We start from the raw sequence: 23,314 nt of genomic DNA on the forward strand, positions 1-23,314 counted from the left end.
GTCTGGAATATTATTTTACCCACCAAGTTATTATTTTGAAATGTAGATGAGATACTGGTATTCCTCAAAGTTAGTATTGTTGAAATTGATTCAAATCCTCTTGCAAATTACAGCAGTATTTAAGGTAGACAGATCGTAGACCTAAAAATATTTAACATTTCAGCAAAAACATTATTTTCATATTAATCAATGCAGTGTTATGAAAGTTTTGATGAAATTTATTTAATCTTTACCTGAGTACACAGCCACTCGATGTTTTAGGACGTACTGAAGTTTATGAAACCGAGGTTTTCTGGACAATCTTCTCAGCATAACCTGAAGTTCCAGGATTTTTTCATTTATTGAGGCCAAATGTTTCTTTGCTTCTTGCAACTTTCGTTGACGAGCTGCTATAGCTTCTTCACTTAGAACAACTTCTGATGGACCGTTGATAGCAAAATTAATCACGGGACGTTCAGCAACGTCCATTTCGTCTCACTTATTAAGACAAAAAAAAAGAATGAACATTTCCCCCAGAGGAAAAGGCGTATTCTGTTCTGTGTCTGTTCTGTTTTCTCCTCGATGACCTCCTGTGTTCCTGTTCTCCGAGCCGGAGTTGTCAGGTGTTCGCCAATAAACTTTCAAATCGCTATAAGAGATGGCGTTGTCGTCGAACGATTTTTTAAAACTTGAGTTTATATTTTTTTTAATCGTATTTTTATTTAGACGAATAAATGTTTACGTCATGATCAAGTACTCACCACTGCAGATTCAGAAACACAAAGAAAAACCTGCTTCCATGAAACAGTACTTTATGATAGTAAGTATCCTACGGTTTTAATTTATCCCACACTGAAGAACAAAAACTACCAGTGGGGGCTACCCGTCTGCTTGCAAGAGCTTATTCTCATTTTCAAGTTGGGAATAAAAATAAAAAATACCGACTAATAATCATTTCTCCGTATCACATGCAAGGCGCATTTCTTTTCCTTGGCAAATAAAGATTTTTAGCACCAACATTTTCAAGTCTCTAATTCCAAAGCATTTCGTCGGCGCTTAATAAACAAGGGCACGAAACACGAAAGGTGTCACTATCAGGACAATTACTAACTAATCCCTTTTACTTATAGTTAGGTTTGCAAAATATAGTACAGTGAAATTTCAAAATTGTATTATGTGTGATTAAACACGAGTGGTTTACAGATAGAAAGACACAAGAATATTCTGTGTGATCAAAACGGAAATACAACGCGAAGAGCGAGAAAAAGAACACAGAAATCTATTATTTATTCTTTGCGCGACCTGTGATTTTTGTATGTTTTTTCGAAAGCTTTATAGGTATTTAATGTTTCTGGGTTGTTTTCAAAAAATGCAACGACCGATTCCTGGAAAAGCATTTGTAATCCGTTAAGTAGTTTTTAATTTTGGTATTGTGCAGATCAATATTAACACTGTTAATTTACCTCATCTCCTACTGCAGTCAAGCTAGGCAATTTTCGTGCAGATAATTTTGATGGATTGCTTTCAACTGGGCTGCCCTTTTCGGAATACAATCTCTAGAAAAACAATTTAAAATACACACCATGAAAACAAAACTCAATATATTATGTTGTATGCACAATATTGTCATACCTCTCCTGGGATTTGAAGTCTTGTATTAATTATATCACCAGTTGCTGGGTCAAATTTGGGTGTGAAGATGGGAATCTGAATATATCAATGTTAGTAATAATGAATTAATGATTAAAAATATGCTTGTATGATAATAAAAGAATGAATGCCTTATTGTTTGCCAGTCTTGATGAGCTTCGTATTGCAGGAGTTTCCATTTTGGATGATCCTGAATTTTCAAATACATGATTAACAATTTTGGAAAACTGATTAAATAATAGCATTACCAGTTGAAAGTGCAAAGTTGTGAGCATCGTGATTAGTTTCAATTGCTTTATCTGGTAAAGTGTTGGGAGTTTCTTGACTTTGATTTTTTCTTAATTTCTAAAAAATAAAAACTCATTGAAAATATAGAGTAAATGCATTCTCTGAAAGTGTGTACTATTTTACATACCAAATATTCACCCCATTTCATTTTCTTAACGTTTAATGGGATCTTCAAAATTGCACTAATAAATGGAAGAGTTAAACTCTCAATCATCCGTTGTTTGTTGTCGAGCATATCCTTTAAGGTCATTTCAACTGTTAAAAAAGTAAATGAGTTAAAATTAATATTATCCAATACATACATAGAACGAATTAGTCAATAAACATTGTGACATAGCTTACCATTTCGGTCAAAGTCCTTCCTGAGAACAATTTTTTGTTTATCTTCATCAACGAACGTAGGAAAACGATTTTTCTTGTCCTTAGAAGAAGGAGGAGTGCTGCAAGACGAAGAATTGTCTTCTTGGTTTGTAACACTCGCTTTACGACGAATCCTTCCCATCGTAAGTTTTTTTCACGATTTTTTGGCTCGACACTTTCCGTTCGGAATTCCAGAGGGAGAACACAATGGCAGAATTTGAATGAATGGACGTTGCCACACGGATTTTTTCTTCGTAAATACAGCATTGCCACAAACGAAAAAGTCAAAATCGGGAAGATAGTTTTTTTTTTTTTTTATCAGTTTAAATGATAAATAATTTGTTCTGTCATGGTTCTGTCAAGTCAGTATATATATATATTGTCTCTCCATACCCATGGTTCCGTATTACTTTAAAAAAAAAACTTGTTTCTATTTTTTAAGCATGAGGGGATCTTCCAGCGAATATAGAGACGAATATGTCGTTTTATTGTCGCAATAGCAATAGCGTAACGCTATCTATCAAACGATGAAATTGAATTAACTTTAACTAGGAATGGCCAGTTAAAATTTTAAAATGGAAAAAAATCAGGAAAAGTACGAGTGTACGACAAATGATAAAATTAATGTAAATGCTCGTAAGCGTAGAAAAACGGACGAGTTTTGTTTTTGGATAATAAGAAACCTGCGTTCACGGGTCGTACTCATGCATCACACGTTTCCAGAACTAGGACACAGCATCCATTTCCGCGCCGTCAACCTAGATGTGACACATTATTCATTCTATTTGAAAGAAGTGGGAATGTTGTTGTAGAAAAGCAGATATTTATCACAAACAAGCACTACTGTCTTGCAAGTTGTATTCATCAGATATACGAGGAAGCAGGAAAATGAGCTATTACGTTATTGCCCTGAGTGAAAGGGAGATCTTTGGCAACCTACATTGCCGCTGACTCACAAACTAGCCCATTAAAAAAAAAATCACAATCGCCTACCGGAATGAATGTAACACAACCTGCCGAAGTGAAATTCAGCGTTGACCGGACTTGAGAAATATGGGGACAGTTTCACAGGATGCGGAAACTTCCTCATTGTCATGTCCGATACCGCGCCTATATAAACAAGCTCTAAACTTCTTAATCAGGATCATTCAGTTTGTCAGGTTATAGTTTCGGTTTAAAAATTAACGGCGCCACCGGAGAAGCCAACGCGAATTTTTGTGCCACTGTACACTCAGCCCATTGAAGTGATGATTCGTTCGTTCCGTTTTCCCATGTTGTCCATTTCAGGTAAATATATTAAGTTCCAGTTAATATGGTCAAATCAACAGAGGCTTGGGAATTCAAGTAAGTTCAGTAAAATGATTGAATTGACTTAATTACAGTATGGACGACATTGCTTCTTTTGGTGATTTCCTTTGGTCATGCTCTAAACGAAGACGATCAAGACGGTGGACCTCCTTCGCATCGTAGCAATAGCTCACAATCCTCAGGACTGTTGATGAATCAAGCTGGTCGTCTTCCAATCAGCAACAATAATAACCCTACGGCGTTCTTTCGGCAGCAAACACCCCAGCAGTTTGGCGGATTACCTTTCCAACAGTCAGGGATTGGATTTCCGTTCAACGGAGCGGCAGGAGGGTTCCAGCAAAATGGATTTCCACTGCTAAATAGTTTCCAACAGAGCGGAATCCCACAGCAGAGTGGCTTCCAGCAGAGCAGTTTTCCACTGAATAGTTTTTCGCAAAACGGCTTCCAGCAGCCAGCCTTCCAGCAAAGCAGTTTGCCTCAAAACAGTTTTCTACAAAATGGCTTTCAGCAAAGCAGTTTCCCACAAAACAGCTTCCAACAAACACTGCCCCAACAGCAAAACGGCGCACTGCTGGGCCAAGGAAGTCAATTTAATTCATTGGGTTTGCAGAATCAACTAGTTGGAGCACAACTGGGTCTTCAAAATCAATTCAGTGGAAACAATTTCCAAAATCAGCTGGGCATTCAGAACCAGTTGGGATTTTCTCAAAATCCTTTTGGGCTGGGCCTATTGCAGCAACAAAGTCAACTGGGTCTCCAAAACCAGTTTGGTTTGTCTAATCAATTAGGTATTCAAAATCAGATGGGCGTTCAAAATCCGTTTTTGCTTCAAAATCAACTGGGACTCCAGAATCAATTAAAAGGACAGCAGCAAAGCCCCTTTAGCTTTTCGCAACAGTTAGGTGGTTCGTCTGGGTTCAGCAACGATCCTCAATTGGGATTCGGGCAGTCGAGCTTCGGTAATTTCCCGCAGAATAACGGCGGATCTCAATTTGGCGGAGCAGGCTTCGGAACGGGATCAACTTCTTCCTTGGGATCTAATCAGATCCTTTTACAAGGAGGCCAGTTTCAGGATTCTTCTTCACCGTCGGGTTTACAATTCGGATCCCAAACCCGCTTCCCCTTTGGCACATCGTCTTTGACAAACAATCGTTTCCCCAGTAATAGTCAGGCCGGTTTGGGTGAGTCCCAATTTGGAAGTCAATTCACCAATAACCAATTCAATAACAGAGATCCATTCATGAGCCAGCGACCCCAGTTGCAATCTTCGCTCGACACTAGACAACAAAATCGACTAGGCCGTGATGGCGAATTCTTTCCAAACGAACGAGCTCTGTCTTTCAACAACACATTCGACGGTACTTCTCAATTCCAGTCGCTTCAGCAGCAGCAACCGCAACAACAGCCGCCGATAAATCCATTTCTTTCGCAGCAGTTTTTGGGATCTTTTAACAACCAACAACCCTTTGCTGGTGGAAACCCACTACCTTTGTCATTTAACCAAGAGCAGCTGCGTCCACAGCAGTTCAATCCTTTTCCTTCGACGTTGAATCAACAACAGTCACAGAACCAACAACAGTTAGGGCCATTTGGTACACTGCCGTCGTTCAACGATCGGCCGCCGATGCAATTTAACAAGGCGCCTTTCATCAACAACAATCAACAAGATTTTGGCCCGAATCAATCATTGATGGGTACATCGGGAAACACTTTATCAGAACAACAACAAATGCGCCAGCCACAAAAGCCTCAGCAAGCGCAATCACTTCCACTACCCATTCCCATGACTGGATTTTCCTGTGAAGGCCGTCCTCCAGGTAATTCAGATTTTTCCAATTAATCCTTGAAGCCAGAACACGAATAACTCTAATGGTTTTGTTGATTCGATATTTCCCAGGTTATTATGCGGACATGAAGAATGAATGTCGAACTTTCCACATTTGCATCGACGATGGGTCAACAACTGGACTGAAAAGATCATTCGCTTGCCCCAACGGCACTTTATTTGATCAAGTCAATAGCGTTTGCCAGTGGAAGGATGACATGGATTGCTCCAGGAGTCAGCTCTTTTTCCCCCGTCCGGCAGCCTCTACAACAGCATCGATTAAATCAAACAGCGGAGATATCCGCCCTACATCGAGTCCTTTCAATACGCAGATTCAGTCGCCGCCGAGGAATAATTTCGCTGACAGCACTCCACCGACCAGTTTTCTGCATTTTGGCGTCGGGCAACCCAGTCCGTCTCACGGCTCCCTCGACGCCGGACGTAGTCTTGATGACACAAGACGGAATGCGGACATCAGCCTCATTCGATCGAGAAGCACTTTATATACTCCACCACAAATCCGGCCGCCACTCTTTCGTCCTTCCGAGCAGCTAGATGATCGCCGGAAGGCGTAATAACTGAAAGATATGGACGACGATCGTCAAGACATGAAGAATATTGTTACTTGAACTTTCAATTTGAATTTCGCGTTGGAAATTATCATTTTGTTCACTGTGTGTTTGTGCTTGTCGACTTTCGTTAAAACAAGACCGAAGGTTTGTCACAATGCACAATTAATAAGCGATATATCATACATATATTTTGTATTATTATTCTAGAACGAATTTGTTCCGTTTTTTAAAAAGTACTATATTATTATGAGACATTTATTGTTCGGAAACGAAAACTTTCCTCTTGATATATAGCCTTCAAAGCCTATTTAGTTTTCCGGGTCAATGGTCCTACGTGACAAATCTAACAAGTTTTGAAACAGGAAAATCCAGATTCGGCTTTTTATATTTTGTCGCTTTATTCTGCATGACAACATACGTCTCGAAGAACTAGAAAGTGAAAATAAATAAACAACACAAATGATTAATGAAAATTGGCACTTGAAGAAACACGAAATGGATGGCAGCGCAGGCGGGGTTGATGGTGGAGCAAACTGCAGCAGTGTCCTGTCCGTTAGCCCGGAAGGTTTGGCCACCGCAGCCGATCTGATGGTGATGCAACAGGTGCATGCAGCGGATACCCACCTTGGAAGCTCTGGTTCGGTGAGACCAGAGACGGCCGTCACTTCGTCTTACTTTGCTGATATATCCGGAAATTCATTGGTCAGGTGACGGCTGATAGTCTTTTGGCGGCCCAGTTTCAACATCAGCACCATCAACATCCACAATCAGACGATGAATTCAGTAGCCAGGATTCCACCGGCGATCGCAACCGTTCTACCAATGGCCAAGTCCGGCTCGAAATTGCGAGTTAAAAACAACAATCAATCAAACGAATATAAAAAAATATAAAAATAATTATTACCCGGCATCAGAATTTCCCGTATGGTTGAATTATTTCAAATGTCCGTGAGATCTCATTCCATTGTTTCCGTTGTCACTTTGCAAGCGTAGTGGTTCTGATTATGTCAATATAAACGGACGAGCAGAAATGTTTGTATTTGTAGCTCTGTGCATGCTGCTCTGCTTCATTCCTTCCCTGTATACCACTCCCAGTACTACTATTAGTTCTTGTGTCCATAGTTTCATACTGGTACTTTTTTGATGCCGTTTTACATATTTTATTTCATGTCAGCCTCCCTAAAAAAAAACCCTTTAATTAAACATCTTGTCTAACACTGTTTTAATCAGCCCTCTCGATAACGTCGAACAGGATTGATTCAGCAAAATTTTGCTAGTGTTCATTGATTCCCTTTAATGATTTATCTTGGCATCATGATTTATATTTCGTATAGTCTCATTGTGTCTACCTCGCTACAACTTTTTTGTGTGAATAACTTAGACTTCTTCATATGTATGTTGCAGTTCAATTAATATAGTACACATTTCGAAAGACAAAACGATTCTATACTGTTTGACGCACAGCTACTATTTTTAGAAAAAATAGCAAACACGGAAAAATAGCAACAAGACAGCACAAAAATAAACAAATTGCAGCTCAGTAATCTCACATTTGTAATTTGCAAAGACTATGTCAAATCCGAAGCATTCATTTTCGTGTTTTAAATTAAGTATGACTTATCCTCCTATTTGAAAGAACTCCAATTCTCAGTCATACAAGAGAAATGTCATGCCTGATTGCTTGCAAGCAACTGATAAGTTGTCTTTCTCGAAAACAGATGGCGTGTTGTTAATTTTGTTTTCTTCGTCGTCGTCTGCTCTTCGAGCAGTCACAGTGCTCATTGTGAAATTTTCTTGTGACACAGTGACAGTAACCATACCCTCCCAGCTCCAACATGTGTGACGATGAAGTAGCAGCATTGGTCGTTGACAACGGCTCTGGCATGTGCAAAGCTGGCTTTGCTGGCGACGATGCTCCCCGCGCCATTTTCCCATCGATCGTCGGACACCACCTTCATCATGGTCCCTACTGGATGAATCTCCACTTTGTAAGATAATTAGATAATTAGTCCATCAAAAGCCAATGGTGTAATTCAATAAATATTTTGCCGAGTAGCAGTGGGGGGGTTTATGAATATTGATCCATCACTGCTGCACTGCATACTCATCTTATTTTCACTTTAAATCAATACCTTTGCAGTGGGAGGGTGTTTTTTTGGGGATTTTCAAAATCCTGAGTAGTGGGAAAATGCTCATGCTTTTTGTTATCTGGTATTTAGGGCGGCATGGGTAAGGACTCGTACGTTGGTAACGAGGCCCAATCCAAGCGTGGTATCCTCAATTTGATGTACCCAATGGAGCACGGAATCGTCACCAACTGGGATGACATGGAAAAGATCTGGCATCACACTTTCTACAACGAGTTGCGTGTCGCCCCTGAGGAACACCCCGTCCTCTTGACCGAAGCTCCTCTCAACCCCAAGGCCAACCGCGAGAAGATGACTCAGGTTCGGTCATATTTTCTTGTTATTAAATCAATTAACCGAATTTACTAATAAAAATGGTATTATTCTAGATCATGTTCGAGACCTTCAACGTCAAAGGCTTGTACGTCGAAATAGCTGGAGTGTTGACGCTGTACGCTTCCAGCGGTCATACCAACGGTATCGTGCTGGATTCCGGTGATGGTGTCTCCCACACCCTCCCCATTTACGAAGGTTACGCCCTTTCTCACGCTGTCCTGCGTCTGGATCTCGCTGGCCGTGATCTGACCGATTACTTGAGGACGATCCTACGCGGTTACTCGTTCACCACCACCGCCGAGCGTGAAATCGTTCGTGACATAAAGGAGAAGCTCTGCTACGTCGCCCTCGACTTTGAACAGGAGATGGCCACCGCCGCCTCCTCCACCTCCCTGGAAAAGTCGTACGAGCTTCCCGACGGTCAGGTCATCACCATCGGCAATCAGCGATTCCGTTGCCCCGAGGCTCTCTTCCAGCCCAGCTTCTTGGGTATGGATTATTATTGCGGCATCCACGAGACCACCTACAACTCGATCATGAAGTGCGACGTCGACATGCATAAGGATCTGTACGCCAACATCGTCTTGTCTGGTGGTACCACCATGTACCCAGGTTTTGCTGACCGCATGCAGAAGGAAATCACCGCCTTGGCTCCATCCACCATGAAGATCGAGATCATTGCTCCCCCCGAGCGCAAGAATTCCGTCTGGATCGGTGGCTCCCTCTTTGCCTCTCTGCCCACCTTCAAAGATATGTTGATTTCCAAACAAGAGTACGACGAGTTCGGACCTTCCATCGTCCACAGGAAATGCCCCTGCCCCCAGCTACTACACTGAAGCTCCCAAGTACTGCACTACCAAGGCACCTGAGTATTTTACCACTACTTACGCTACTCCGTCCTACTACACCGAAGCTCCGAGGTATTACTCTGCCCCGAGTTACTACACCCCTAAGGCACCTGAATATTACACCACAACCTACGCTTCCCCAACTTACTACAAGGACGCTCCTAAATACTAGAGCCAAAATTCCATTTTTATTTATTTGTGTTCAGATTTGTTGGTCATATCTTAATAGTTACTAGTCACTGGGAATTGATTGTTGATCTTTAATGAGAAAATAAATTTTCAAATATGGGTTATCATTTTGTACGACTTCTCTTGCCACCTAAATAAGCCTTTGACATTGCGACGTTCTCAGATTTTTATTGGATCTTTCCTATTTCGCATGTTGGAGGTGACCTATTGCTCTAGTCGCTCTGAATTCCGACATATTCTAGTGTTTGGACAAACTTCATTTACAGGGCAAGTTACGAAAGAGACATACTGTATAGTGTTAAAACAAATTTTGATGCTAACAGCTGTGTTTTTAACTTTAGTTGGCGTAACAAAGGAGTTGCAGATAGTGTTTGGTTCATCATAGAAGTTTATTTAAAGAGTCTGGAGATGATCAGGCACTTGCCTATAACTTGTGTAAAACTTCAAAGTTGTAAGATATGTACAAGTCAAGTACGAAACATGATTTTATTATAAGTTATAAGATACAGCCACAGCAAACAAAACTTTAAAAAGGAATTGTTTTATTGTCCCACCTCCACCCACACCACCACATTTTACAGTCACATACATACATACACTTAAGTTAACCCGTTGGCTGCCACGCCATACAACCCATAGGTTGCTCTCTACTACTCTACGCGTCACGTCTGAAGGATATCCATGACCAAGGTGGGACTTGCCATTGCTGACAAGTCCGGGCTGACACGGTGACAGGAGAAGATGGAATGCACAACCTCTAGAATCCATCACCGCATCGACAAGGGGGAACTATAGTGCATTGCTTGCCTAACAGGCGCCTTTCGGCGAATCTGGGGCAGGTGCGACAGTCCGACCCCGCGGCATGAAAACCACGAGAACCGAACAGCGCGGGCCGTGCTAAGCAGCTAGGGAAGAACAAAGGCATGGCAGACAACGGGTTAACTAACACACACACACAAAATTTATAAAAAGATAATATGACAAGATAATATGATAAACAAAAAAGAGATAGGCGATCTACCGTATATAATCCAAAGTTAAAACAAAATATTCAGTTATTTTCTCAACTGAGAGAAACAGGTTTGAAATTCCCTTCACCTTAAAGGAGCTTAACTATAAGCCAAGCGAAGGTTACTTGGTTTCTTACTCAAACCACATATCATAGCATATTTTCAGTAGGTAGTTAGTATAAGTAATAAACTGGTAACTTTTGCGTGAATACCGTATCGCTGTGAATTTATTGCGAAATAATTTTTTTTTAACTCAGGAAAGCAACGAATAAAAATAGGTCGAGATCCCTGCAATAAATGGAAACATGAATAAACCCATTTAGTCGCCATCGAACCTGGAAATCCTAACTAAAATGGAAATCGAAACAATTGCGTCCTTTCCATAATGGGATAGATGTCAAACTAGCTTGCGTCGAATTCACAGGGCTCTCAAACACATTTCTAACATAGAGGCATGTGTGACACAATTTTCGATTACTACCCTATAGCCGACGAATGGGGCTTATTAGGTTGTTTTTTTAAAAAGATAACAGAACAATTCTTTATCTAGCGCATCACGAGCATATTGTTACACGTAATAGGAGTCGTAGTCTATTATTTTTCAATTGTAACAATTGAAGAAAACCAAAGTAGACAAAGATTTAAAAAAAAATCACGATTTCACGAATCGTTGGTAAATTGGATCACGTGTGTACTACCGTCCGTTTGTTCCGTGTAACCATATTTCCGTGTATATAATGGTAAAAAAAATTCGAGTTACTAACTTCACCGCTAGATGCTACACTATTGCTTGTGTGCTGTGGTTTCTGCTGCTGGTCCTTGGGGGAGAATCAACGGCCAACAAGCTGCTGCTGGCCTGTTTCCACGTCAGTCAACGTTATATCATTGAGAAGAGTAGTCGTGGGAAGTGTGTTTTTTTTAATCTGCACAAATTAAACATCACAACCAACAAACATCACATATTTCTCATGTCACTATAAAGGTAAGAAATATTTCTGCTAATTTTGTACGAGTTGATTTGCTTGAATTTTCAAATGAAAATGAAAATGCTTGTAGCTGTCGCCCATTGTTTACCATTCATCAAAACATCATAACTCAGACGTTAGAGGTTGTTCCTGAAAGATACTCGGGATGACCGTGACATTTCCTTGGGGTTCCCTTTTATGGAAGACGAAATTATTTTCCTTAAACTCAGTCGTGCAGCTCAGCTGATGTGCAATAGCAACAAAATAAAAATGGACTTAAGAGTCTTTGGGAGCGAATTCATGTGAAGGCCACACATCCGAACTGCTGTTGAAGGCCCACTTTTTTTTTTGAGTTGTAAGGGGGGGATTTTGTTTCTAGTACTACCGTAAAGAGGCAGTGGAGGTTGGGAAAGAGAGAGGATGGAAAAAGGAGGGTTTGATGTGGGTGGTGGGTTTTTGTAGGACTCGGGGAATTGTCGATTTAGGCCACGAATAACATCAACTCTATGCGGGCCTCATGCAACTGTTATCAGTCGACAATAGCACAGCCAATGGTACAGTACCTCGACTTCTTTACGTCCGCCGACAATAATAACATTAGTAGTTAAAGAGAGGAAAGTGGTTAGATTAGGACTTCATCTAGCGTCTCATTCGTGTGTTTGGACTGCCGTAACAGGTTGTCTGCGGTCGTGATTACTCTTCCGTTCGGCGTCCTTTAGTTGGGAAGGTAAGCAAGCATCTGTTCTTTTGCCAAGTCACATCCCTCTCTCTCTTTGAGGAAAGACAAATACGTCTGTCGTTTGTATAAATTAAAAGCTTAAGACGAGACTCTCATTTGTGAAAAGGCGGAAGAAGTTAAGAAAGGGAAAAATGAATAAAGGAGTAACGTCAGATGAGTAATGTGTGAACTAGTTTTTAAGAAAAAAGCAACATTTGGTTGAAAGAGTCTATTCATGTTTTCTTTCTCTTTTGTAGCAGCGGAAAACGGTGCAGCTCAGCTGATATAAAGCAACCGTAATATCCCTTATTATATCGCCAAAAAGGTCTTTGACCGCTTTGAGCGCAAGAAAGACTCCACAACCACCTGTGCCTGGATTTTTCAAAGAAGATAACAATAAAGCCCATCAACGTCAAAATGGGAGAGAAACGAGGAATGCAAGCCCTGGAAATCTGGTGAAAACAACATTTTGACTTAATCTGTTGGAATTGTATTTTTAGAATATTGTGTGTACATTGAATTGGGATTTTCTTTTCAGACTTTAACAACCTCATTATTCAAATGTATTTAAATTGAAACAACTATAACACGGTCACTTAGTTACACGGGGATGAAATTTAATGCGAGTCTCGTAAATTTACTTCTAGGTGCCGACAAATCACGGCAGGATATAATGGTGTTAAAGTTACCAACATGACCTCATCCTGGAAGGACGGACTGGCTTTTTGCGCCCTTGTGCATCATTTCAGACCGGATCTCATGTAAATAACCAATACCCGGAAACACTCTGGCCATAAAACCTTGTAACATTTTCATTTATGGTCGTTGCTTGTTGTTGTTTTCGTTCCTCAACAGTGATTTCGCCAGCTTGTCACCCGAGAACGTATATCACAACAACCAGTTGGCGTTCACTGTAGCTGAAAATATCCTGGGAATACCTGGTAAAATCAAAACATAGCCGGTGCCATTTGTTCAACCATTCAATTGAAAGCCAAAACTTTTATTGCCCTATAGCTCTTCTGGATGCTGAGGATATGGTCAACTATGTTCCTGATCGCCTTTCCATTATGACGTACCTCTCTCAATTCTACCAAGCATTGGCAGCTCCTAAAACTAAAGGTACGGTGACCTCTTTCGTTTATGATTACACTTCATTTTATTTTTTGTTTCCCCGTGTCCCGAGCTGTTAACGCAATAGCGGCAGGTCGTTGTTCTCTCGTGATCTCGTCGAATAACAATAAAGCAGTAGTAGAAGAGTAGCAGCTCTAACAGTAAATAAAAATATTTATATGCATAAAAAAAACACACACACACACAGAAACAACATCAACAAAACAATAGCAGCTTCACTCGGGGTAACAACAACAACAACAATACCTGCGAGGCGAAACCAGATGGAAGGAGGGGGGAAATTTCAGACAGTAAATCCGTCGAAAAGGTTTTTTTGAAAAACAGACCCGGCGGGGGGTTTTTGGTGTAGGATGTCGAAAGGTGCCTTAAAAACACAAGAGCCAAGAAGGTATAGACGAGAGGGTACAAAGTTTCATGGTTCTTCTTTTTTCTTTTCTTTTTTCTTTCCTCTGTACCACCTTTGGCGGTGAAGGTGCACTTGTGTCTAACGGTACTTAAGCACACACAGGTAGAGGGGGGGAGGGGAAGAGCAGCTCAGCGGGCAAATGGAAACGAGCGAGAGAACCCGAGCAGAGTTCTTGTTTCACTGAAAAAGAAAAGAACCCTGGCTCTGAAATTCAAGTGGCTCTTGAAACGAGAAGACAAAAGATATTCTTGGAAAAGCTTGTATAAATTTTATTGAGGGGTGAAATAGATCGCGTTTGAAACTGTAGGCAACGATTTGGGGTTCTTTGTGTCTTTGCTTTTATATCCAGTCGTTTGGAAGAAGTTTTATTTTCTCCAATGTTCTTTGCTTCAAGTTTTAAATTTCCAGTACGTCTAAAAACGATTGACCGTGATTGTCTAGGGAAAGCAACAACGGCCGACGGGCTATTGTACGATTTGAAATTTATGTTTCTAGCATTTTAGAATTGCATCATCAGCAACGACTGCGGTCTTGTGGATTCGTAGGGTTGATAAACTCGAGCCCCCCCTCAGGCCACGCCTTGATCCCTGTTTGAATATGATTAGTTATGGTTTTAGCCAGTGGAGAAAGTCGACACCGCGCTCACGTCGCGTACGTGAGCCAACTGTACGGGCTGCGTTTAAACGGTGTCAAAACCTCTTTCGGTTTGACCAACTTACACTTTAACGACGACCAAAGCCCTATCTATCTATGCGCCTCGTTTAACTGAAGTGTGTCAACGAGCATTGTGCCGTCAGAGAGCAGCCACAGGAAGAAATCACTTGTGAATTACCTAGACGATTTCGAAATCTTGGCAGTGAAAGCGCTGGGCTTTTAGCGTGAGAGAATCCTGATAAGCGCCGATTCGCTGGCTATTGTTTTATTGGCCCTTCTTCTTTCTTCTCGTCCACTCCTGCCATTTGCGTTAACATACTCTATTAACCTCTATAACGAGTTTCTCTTTTTTGTTTTAGTTTATCTAAAATGGATTTACAAAATGAAATATCTATCCATTCACGGACGACAAGAATATAAGACTGATGTGTGTTTTTTTTTTTTATGTCGCTAGGTGGCTCTTCGTTATCCATGGGTCTCAAACGTCCGGCTGAACGCGGTACTCCGACTTTGGGCTGCAACGATGCCCCTGATTCGCCTGTGCCTACGACTGGCGCAACGACGCCCATCAAAGTAAATATATGTGGTTCTATACTACCCATAGATATTTGACGCATGTGCCGTAGTGGAAATATTATTCAAAAACTAGTAGTTTCTATGACACGCCATCGCATGTTGGGAGGCGACGTTTCGGGTTCTCCCATCTATTTCTTTCCCCTCTATCATTCAAACTCGTTTCATTTTTACAGCCTAACCACGGAATGACGGAGATCAGCCTTGTCCTACAAAAACTTTCTTTCTTTCTTTCCGCTTTGGGTTTGTCGTTACAGTCCGATCGACATCTCTCTCTCTAGCACGCAGCTGCACGCCTTTTGCGGCAATCACGGATTGGCGAATTAGCGGACGATGTTTTCCTATCTGTCGATGCGTCACACAGGAATAGCCGAGCTCAATGAAATCGGTCATGGCAAAAGATCTCAACCCGGCGAGTCCTTGGCAGTAAATTATTTGTTTATTTTTAACCGGCTAGGCAACAGGCCGCCGCACGGCGCCACATCTAGTGAGAATTCAGTAGTAGAAGTAGCTAGTAGTATAGTCGATTGGGTGACACCCATTTGGTGTAGACAACTCCACTAGTGGTTTTTTTTTCTTTTTACGAGTTGTGGAAATTACCGCAAGTGCTTTCGAATCTTTGACTTTGACGTCACCATCCCGCACAACGTGATCCGAATTGATGGATGAGATAATGAAGCCAAGAAAGAAGCGAACGACAAATGAAACGGGGGGGATGCGTAAGTGAGAAAGGAAGGAAAGGAGAGACTTGGAACTCTCCGGTTCTCTTTGGTTGGGAGTTGTGCAGCCGAAAAATGATTGCGTAGTTGAATCTCGGGCTTTTTTGGGCTCTGTGTTGCCTCAGTTGTTGGCAGCGGGTCATCCTAGCCAGTTGTCATGGCGGAATCGTCGCTGTCGCGTCCCAGAAGAGGCTTGCAAAGCAGATCCCTGCGGAATCGAGTGGCCGAGAACGTTCGAGGCTTTCTGTTTTTCATGACGTTGTGGTCGGCCGAATCGACAGCCGCCATTCTTCATCAACGAAAAACTCGACGAACCTATAAAATCAAACGAGGCCATGTCCGTTACGGAAACAAGTGGATTCCACTACACAAATTCCGGCGCATTCAGGTGTTTCTCATTGCTGCCTACTGTATCGCTCGGCTTTCTCCCCATCATCCTTTGCTTCCTGTTTTCCTTTTTTTTAAACAAAATCTTATTTCTTGCTTGGAAACCGGTTTTGTTTTTGTTAATGCTTTACACGTGTCTTTGTGAGTCTAACTATGGTGGTGGGATCCCCCTTGGACTCGCTTCTTTCAAATATTTAGTATTTGTACGTATGTCACGTCTGTTATTTTAAAATTATCATCATGGCATCGCTCTCTGATTGGTTGCTTAGGACGCCAGCCTCGACATGCGGGGCCAGCCGTACAAAGCTGAGGTACTTTGTTAATTCTCTTTGACACGCCACACATAGACCCAAAATAACGGACATTTTGAGGTGGGTGTTTTTGTTTTATTACCTTTCTCCCTGTTTAGTAACTTGGCTTTATGTGTTATGAGACGTGGCAGAAATTCAATGATCTTATTATAATCACACACACACAAAAAGTCATGAAGTGATGGTGTGGCTGGATGGAAATTCAGGTGTTGGGGATTGAGTTCCTAATAGAAAAGCCATCATCACTTGATTTGTAAGCGCTAGAGCCATATTGGAGTCTAGGACACATCAAAGAACATTTTGCTATACAATAGATTATTTAAGTGCATGGCTGGCTCAATCTGTCTTAGAGCTTTTTTTGGAAGTCAACTCTTGCTATTTGCTTGTGGACCGCTAAGCCTTGCTCACGACGTTGGCCTTGGCTCAAAAGGTTTGTTCATATCGAGACGATGGAGACACTGACAAAGAAAGGAGCAAAAAAAAAAAGTTGGTCGACGAGTAGGTTTTTTTAAAAATGGTTCAAATTTTGGAATTGGAAAGTTCAATTTTCTTGCAAGTGTCCGGTGGTAATCTTAGACTGTGATGGTAATTGATGAGACTTCAACCAAGTCCATGTAACGGTTTCAAGCCAATGAATACTTCCTATTGGACTAGATTCAAACTAAAATTCTATCTGACATTTCCCTCTTTCCATCACAGATATCAATTAAATGATCAATAACTTCCACTGTATATTTATAGTTGATTTTGTTTCATAGACTTGACGAGAATGACTTTGAGCCTGTCCCCTCCTTTTTTCCCAAATGACTCGATCCAGAAATATCGTTTAATCTTTTCGGTTTGTAATTGCAGATATTTGCCCGTCAATTGCAAGATGACGGAGGGCCGTCTAGACAGCAGGCTCGTCGCAACTCGGATCTATGTGTGTCGTGTAAAAACGCTGTCTTTCTTGCCGAACGATTGATGGTGAATGGTCGTCTGCACCACCGTGTGTGTTTTCGTTGTGCTCGTTGTCAATCTCAGCTTAGCCTTGCCAATTACTATGAAACAGAACAGGAACAATATTGTTGCGAAACTTGTCCGGATGAAGTTGCCGCCGTCTCCAACCCCACACAACCCATTGCGTCTAATCAAGTGAGCTCCGATCCAGCAAGTGCCATAGAGACCACGCCCGACGAGACGTCGTTGAGTGTGCGAAATGTGGTCGAATCTGTTGCACGAGAGGAGGAGCTTGAACGGGTCTCCACTCCGCAGCAGCGAAGTTTTCTCGACAGCATGGTATGCGCCATTGACGCTCCAGTGGTAGAAGTGACACGTGACTCGCAGCCCGTGTTAGTTGAACATGATAAAAATGAAGCTATTAATGAAGAGGACGACTCGAAACTGCTGCTGGTGGCCCTGCCTGGTGATGTCAGTGTTCAAATACCAGATGCCGTCACAGAAACGCGAGACGTTACAGTCGGCGATCCAGTTGAAGAAAGCCAAGTTGTTGATCAAGTTCCTCAAGAGGGTCTCGCTGACGGAGAATTACAAGTTGCACAAGGCACGGAATTGTCGATAATTAGTGATAAAGAGTTGGAAGCATGCCATGAAATTGTTAAGCCGGAGAATGCGCCAGAGACGGAAGAACTGGCTAGTAAGACGGATGAGAAGACTAGCCCAGATTTGGCCGTGTCGGTTCACTTAGCGAATGAAGAAGATGATGAAGCCGCCGACAATGGCGATCATGTCAAATTATCAAGCACTGAACCTGCACAAGATGAGGAGTCAGTGAATACGCCAGATCAAGAAAAAGAAATTTCATCTCCGTTCGCATTACCTGTCGAGATTCAAGTGACGACAGCAGAAGAGGAAGAAGTGGAAATCGTCGTTGTTCCTAAGCCACGGCGGCGGAAGAGCAAACGATCGTCCACACCTCAAAGCAAAATTCTTAATAGGTCGATCGATGAATATCCAGACGAACTGAATCCTTTCGACGATGAACCGCCAGTTGCGGATTCCAAATCGGAGCCTGTGGATCAAAGCTCGTCCTTCAGCTCTGGCGCCAATCAAGACACGCCCAAAAAAGTGTTAAGCGCTCCCAAAATTAGTCTCAATCCATTTGGCAGCGATGACGAGGATGATGAAGAAGAGAGCAGCAGAAGCGATCAGGGGAAATCAGGCGAGAAGGTTCGGCCTGGTAGACCTCCTCCACCCGTACTCAAATCACCGACGCAATCGTTGAACGTGAATCCGTCGCCGTCACCTAAAAAACGGCCAGCACCTGCTCCACCCCCTCCGAAGCCTCAGAGGACACCAGGTTTGATAACCGGTAGTGAAACGGGATCTATTTCACGGCGGAAGTCCGCTCCACCACCCCCGAGTGTCGACACCTCAAAATCTCCGGTTCCAGCTCCTCGAACTGTGACGGGAGTCGCAACTACACCGAGCCCCAAGCCACGTCTAATTTCGGCCGTGTCTCCTACGCTACCACCGTTCCCAAGTCCGTCCGAAAAAGCCCACAAAGACTTGTCAAATCTGCACTTGCAATGCGGTGTCAATAAAGATTCTCACGGCCAGGTAATAAATTTATACTAGTAGTAATATCAGCCAGCATAAAGTTACAATTTCCTTTTTTCTTTTTCTTTTTTAATTTAATTTTCAGTGGAAAAGAAAGAAAGGTCCAGCTCCACCTCGACCGTCTCCCCAAAAACGCCAACTAAGGAAATTGCCATTAAAGGGAATCCAACAGGAGTTGGACGATATTGAGATTAAACAAGTGGAACTGGAGAGACAGGGAGTCAATTTGGAACAAAACATTCGAGATTTAACTGAGCCGGAAGACGGAAGTGAGCCTACCAGTGAAGGCATTCATATCGAGGAAATGATCCTGCAGCTGTTCGACTTGGTCAACGAGAAAAATGAACTTCTCCGTAGACAAACAGAACTAATGTACCTCCGGCGACAGCAGCGACTTGAAGAGGAGCACGCTGAACTTGAATTCCAAATCCGCTGCTTGTTGGAGAAGCCAAATGGTGAGAAAACTGACGAAGATCGGTTGAAAGAGGAGGAACTGATTAATCGGTATGGCGTCTTTCATAACAAGTTGTCTTGTCATAGGGGATTTATTAACGTTTCTTTTGATGCCAACAGGCTAGTCCAGGTGGTCCATCGACGAGCTGAGATTGTTGACTGTTTAGAAATGGACAGACGACGTCAGGTGGAGGAGGACGAAAGCATTCAACAACATCTTGACGTGTTCAACAGTCGGGGGGCTATGTCGACGGCTGCTGAAAGCCAAACTATTCAAGCGTCTCCTTCCAAGATCAAAAGCAAAAGCTTGAAATTGATTCAATCGCCGATCAAGTTAATGAAAAAAGATAAACTCCTTAGAAAGTCGAAAAAGAACAAGGTCGATGCTGACAAGGAAGTCGATGAATCTGAAACGGCTAGCACATCATCGCCGCCACAAAGTGCCGCCGCTGATGCATCAATCTCACCTCCAAGCAAACCAGCTAGCAAGGAGAAAGAGAAACACAAAACAAAATCATGGTTTGCCAAGTAGAAATGTATTCATTTCCAGTTTGTACTGTCTCTTTACCCACATCTTTCCTATTGAATCATGAGGTAATTCACACACATTATTTTCGTTCGTTTATTCGCTTTTTTGTGTAGGTTCTATATATGCAGTTTTGTCTTTATTCATTCCGTTATCTAATCTCTCATCTGTTGCATCAAGTGTGTATAAAGCTCTAGATTTCGGATTACACTTTGCTTGAAACGAAAGACAATCTTACGCTTATTTTATAACAAAAGTATCCACGGGAAATAATTCTAATAAAAATAGTATTATACTTTATAAATAAAGTTATATGGGAAATTTAGAATAACTTACCAATTCCACATGACTCCAGCTATCGAGCTAATATAAGTCTGAAATTCCTTGCCATCTCAGACCACTAACATGGTAGCCATTTTCTCGTGCACCAATATTCTTACTGTTAATTTTTTCATTTCATTCCAAGTTCTTTCATTCGTGACTTTGACCGGCACTCTGGCTTCCGGTATTTTTCAATCTGATTGCATTGCGGTTGTTGTAGCTTTTTACGTAGCAGTTGGATTTACTTTTGGAACTGTTACGGCCGACAAGGGAATACCCGCAATCGATCGAACTGCAGGTCTTGGCATTTACATGGCAGATTGCTTTTCTGTCTGATTGACGTCAACATCTTGATTACGTAATGTATTGATTGAAGTTTATCTTTTACTAACATGGCAAACTAATGCTCCATCTACACCGATCATTTTCTTGCAATACTCTCCCTGCAGCCCAAGCGGACAAATCACCGCATTTTCAGAATGAAGATACTAACGAAAAAAATAATTCTAAATTCATTTATGTTTTATATTACCGTGATTTCTGAAATAAGTTTGAATTAAAAACGAATACGTTTACACATCATTCTTGAAAAAAGATAAAGTAATAATAATGATATGGACAATATTTTGTCAGAACAGGAACATTTAAAAATAACTGGCAATGCAAAACATCACAAAGAGGCGTTCTGGGAAAAAGGTTCGGCTATCAATCCCGTTACCTTCTGATCTAAGGCCTAAAGCAAATGAAAAGTAACGGAACAATCTACAGCGCGGAAGAAGCAAAATATTTTACAGTGTGCTTGTTATACAGAATGTCAACGGTATTGTATTACAAGAAATATTAAGTGTAAAGTCAACAAATAGAGATTGCGAGTAAGTTTTAAAAAAGGGTTAATATTTTTACGGGATTGTCAAGTCATTCTTTCGTTTTGTTCATTTCGTGGCTATTCAAAAGTATATTGGTGAAAAATATAACAGGCTCTTTGTCAATCGTGAGTGCTCCGTTTGACTCTTACATGAGCGTATTGTCGTCTGGTATTACATGACCGCCAATGATGCGGTTAGTTGGTTGACTTCGCACTTGGAATAATTCACGGATGAGAGAACCCTTTTCTTTCTCCAGCATCGTGATCCGTTCACTTTTTCGGCCAACCTCCTACAAAGACGTACCGAAAATGACTGTCAATTTACTAACACCATTATGAAAGGCAATAACAAAAAATAAAATAATGCCTCTGTCAATTGATGATTCTGGGTTTTTAAACGCCGGAGGATGCGGTTGACTTCCTCGTCGTTGTTGTCATCGACAGCGCCATCACCAGGAAGCTTTGGTACTTTATTACGGTCAGCTAAAGCAAGATTCATGTGAGCAGGAAATCCACGGTCAGCACTGTCGATCAACACGAGAAGTTGCCGGCTAACCTCCTCAATTCGGGATATTTTAAAGCCTAAACGCTCTGACGCTGCATCAGTGGAATAATCCTAAAATTTGCAAGGCATTCTCAATCAATAAATGCATAATTAATTAATAACATTAAGAATTAAATTACACTTGAGCCAATGCTGGACTTCCCAAATGACTTGATTCTCTCATTAACATCGATCAACTGTGAGTTGAACCAGTCTCGAGCTTTATCTAACGCCTGCATACCACTCGTCAGCACCTGCCGCTCTTGTTCTAATATGTGAATCCTCCGCAACTAAAAGAAAAAAAATACAGATTTAATACAATATTTACAATAAGACACAGGTGAAACCAAAATATTCACCATGCTTTGGTCAATTCCATTTTGTAAAGTATGACGCCGAGGTTCTCTTCTTTTAGCAGATAGTCCATTAGAAACATTTTTATTACTCCCCCTGAAATAGCAGATGGATTTTTTTTAAAAGAAAACTACTAACTGAATAAAATTATTCCAAGAATTTACCCATTTTTTTCGGAATCCATTTGAGCCAACTGCCATTGCTGAAGCGCTGTTCTTACTTCAGCTTTAGCGATTAATCTCTCTGCTATAGAAGCCACTGGTAGCTGATTTTTACCATCAACTGGAATCATTTTGTTTGGACCACTGGTGCGAGCGGATATTTCTGATCGCGTTCTCATCATCAGCGCTCCATTGGTAATGACGTTGTTTTGAGGGCCAGACGGTTGCACTACACGAGGAGGCTTTGGGGGCCCCATCATTGGAACCTAACAGTGAAAGTGACAAAAATTATTTAAGATAAGATTGAAATGCCTCTATGCAATATAAGTTTGAAAATTTACCAATGGGGGTGGAGTGTTTCTGAATAATGGGACATTCCCATAAACACTGTGAATTCCGGCTCTTCTTTCTTTTATAGCCAAAGATGTTTCTGGCTTTCTCATGTGTACTGGTACAGGTGGTGGCTCTTCATCAGTCACAGGTTGTTGATTAGCTGCCAATAAAGGCATGCTAAGAGTTCTGCTATGTAACATCATGGCATTATTTGGGCGTACAGTTGCTGTTGGACTACGAGGATGTATGGGTGGAGGGATTGGTGGTGGCGTTGACCCATTTTCCAGATCCAAAATAGGAGCTGAAGGAGACCGCAAGGGAACTTTCTGTTGATCAGACTTCATAAAATAGATATTATTAAGTACAGGTGAATCTTAACTTTTAAATATCTGAAAATTACTTGATATCTAAGCAGACAAATTTTCAGACCAGCACAAAACCTTTCAAATGAAAGCAAGCCAGATGAGGGTGTCACTTTACGCAAGCTCTCAATCACACCTTTAGGAAGTCCAGCAAGGCCTTCTTCACTCCAAAAATTCTCCAAATCTTTGGTGGTACATGCAAATAGGCAAGCAAATATAGAAATGAAAAAAACATGCTTTCGTGACCAAAAACAAACACATACAAAGCAGACTTGAAAGAGCCATGCAGACAAATTCTGGATGACACACACACAAACACCTACCTGTAAGTTTAACAAATCCAGTATTTCTGTCGTCCATAACATCAAAAAGAGTTTTCATTGAAGCTACAAATTGTTTAGGAAGACCATCCAAAGCACTGGACGCCATTTTTCACCTTTTGTTGATTGTTGACATCGATGCTTATTTGTTCCCATTTTCA

At 41.5% G+C, this 23,314-nt stretch overlaps 6 protein-coding genes across 12 annotated transcripts; 3 read left to right on the forward strand and 3 right to left on the reverse strand.

The window, feature by feature from the left end:
- Positions 1 to 37: 37 nt before the first annotated feature.
- Positions 38 to 590, reverse strand: LOC124328961. Its single transcript, XM_046787812.1, has 2 exons — positions 234 to 590; positions 38 to 141 (listed from the first exon to the last, which is right to left on the reverse strand). Exons 1-2 carry the CDS (start codon positions 466 to 468, stop codon positions 71 to 73), a joined length of 306 nt encoding a protein of 101 aa, XP_046643768.1. The 5' UTR covers positions 469 to 590; the 3' UTR covers positions 38 to 70.
- Positions 591 to 1,133: 543 nt separating this feature from the next.
- On the reverse strand, positions 1,134 to 2,509 carry LOC124328954. Its single transcript, XM_046787803.1, has 7 exons — positions 2,260 to 2,509; positions 2,045 to 2,172; positions 1,878 to 1,974; positions 1,761 to 1,819; positions 1,612 to 1,686; positions 1,443 to 1,535; positions 1,134 to 1,364 (listed from the first exon to the last, which is right to left on the reverse strand). The coding sequence occupies exons 1-7, from the start codon at positions 2,417 to 2,419 to the stop codon at positions 1,266 to 1,268; spliced, it is 711 nt and encodes a 236-aa protein (XP_046643759.1). The 5' UTR covers positions 2,420 to 2,509; the 3' UTR covers positions 1,134 to 1,265.
- A 925-nt stretch (positions 2,510 to 3,434) lies between these two features.
- On the forward strand, positions 3,435 to 6,183 carry LOC124328935. The gene is made up of 3 exons (XM_046787777.1): positions 3,435 to 3,564; positions 3,660 to 5,402; positions 5,483 to 6,183. The coding sequence occupies exons 1-3, from the start codon at positions 3,525 to 3,527 to the stop codon at positions 5,983 to 5,985; spliced, it is 2,286 nt and encodes a 761-aa protein (XP_046643733.1). The 5' UTR covers positions 3,435 to 3,524; the 3' UTR covers positions 5,986 to 6,183.
- Positions 6,184 to 7,769: 1,586 nt separating this feature from the next.
- On the forward strand, positions 7,770 to 9,583 carry LOC124328947 (actin, clone 302-like). 2 transcript variants are annotated; one of them, XM_046787792.1, is made up of 3 exons: positions 7,770 to 7,970; positions 8,202 to 8,429; positions 8,498 to 9,583. In XM_046787792.1, exons 1-3 carry the CDS (start codon positions 7,818 to 7,820, stop codon positions 9,278 to 9,280), a joined length of 1,164 nt encoding a protein of 387 aa, XP_046643748.1. In that variant the 5' UTR covers positions 7,770 to 7,817; the 3' UTR covers positions 9,281 to 9,583. The 2 variants fall into 2 exon arrangements, with proteins under 2 accessions (XP_046643748.1, XP_046643747.1); XM_046787791.1 differs by having other exon boundaries at positions 7,770 to 7,944.
- A 1,764-nt stretch (positions 9,584 to 11,347) lies between these two features.
- On the forward strand, positions 11,348 to 20,120 carry LOC124328931 (MICAL-like protein 2). 5 transcript variants are annotated; one of them, XM_046787768.1, is made up of 10 exons: positions 11,348 to 11,473; positions 12,432 to 12,629; positions 12,822 to 12,935; positions 13,030 to 13,115; positions 13,189 to 13,293; positions 14,820 to 14,938; positions 16,314 to 16,355; positions 17,208 to 18,914; positions 19,000 to 19,418; positions 19,488 to 20,120. In XM_046787768.1, exons 2-10 carry the CDS (start codon positions 12,592 to 12,594, stop codon positions 19,897 to 19,899), a joined length of 3,042 nt encoding a protein of 1,013 aa, XP_046643724.1. In that variant the 5' UTR covers positions 11,348 to 11,473; positions 12,432 to 12,591; the 3' UTR covers positions 19,900 to 20,120. The 5 variants fall into 5 exon arrangements, with proteins under 5 accessions (XP_046643724.1, XP_046643726.1, XP_046643725.1 ...); XM_046787769.1 differs by lacking the exon at positions 11,348 to 11,473 and adding an exon at positions 12,127 to 12,183; XM_046787770.1 differs by lacking the exon at positions 16,314 to 16,355.
- A 607-nt stretch (positions 20,121 to 20,727) lies between these two features.
- LOC124328939 (suppressor APC domain-containing protein 2-like) lies at positions 20,728 to 23,314 on the reverse strand. Of its 2 annotated transcripts, XM_046787781.1 has the most exons (8): positions 23,157 to 23,314; positions 22,872 to 23,017; positions 22,480 to 22,809; positions 22,142 to 22,404; positions 21,983 to 22,073; positions 21,764 to 21,913; positions 21,447 to 21,695; positions 20,728 to 21,369 (listed from the first exon to the last, which is right to left on the reverse strand). In XM_046787781.1, exons 1-8 carry the CDS (start codon positions 23,260 to 23,262, stop codon positions 21,226 to 21,228), a joined length of 1,479 nt encoding a protein of 492 aa, XP_046643737.1. In that variant the 5' UTR covers positions 23,263 to 23,314; the 3' UTR covers positions 20,728 to 21,225. The 2 variants fall into 2 exon arrangements, with proteins under 2 accessions (XP_046643737.1, XP_046643738.1); XM_046787782.1 differs by lacking the exon at positions 22,872 to 23,017 and having other exon boundaries at positions 23,157 to 23,312.

The sequence above is a fragment of the Daphnia pulicaria genome, chromosome 3, assembly GCF_021234035.1.
Source record: "Daphnia pulicaria isolate SC F1-1A chromosome 3, SC_F0-13Bv2, whole genome shotgun sequence".
Classification (NCBI taxonomy): domain Eukaryota; kingdom Metazoa; phylum Arthropoda; class Branchiopoda; order Diplostraca; family Daphniidae; genus Daphnia; species Daphnia pulicaria.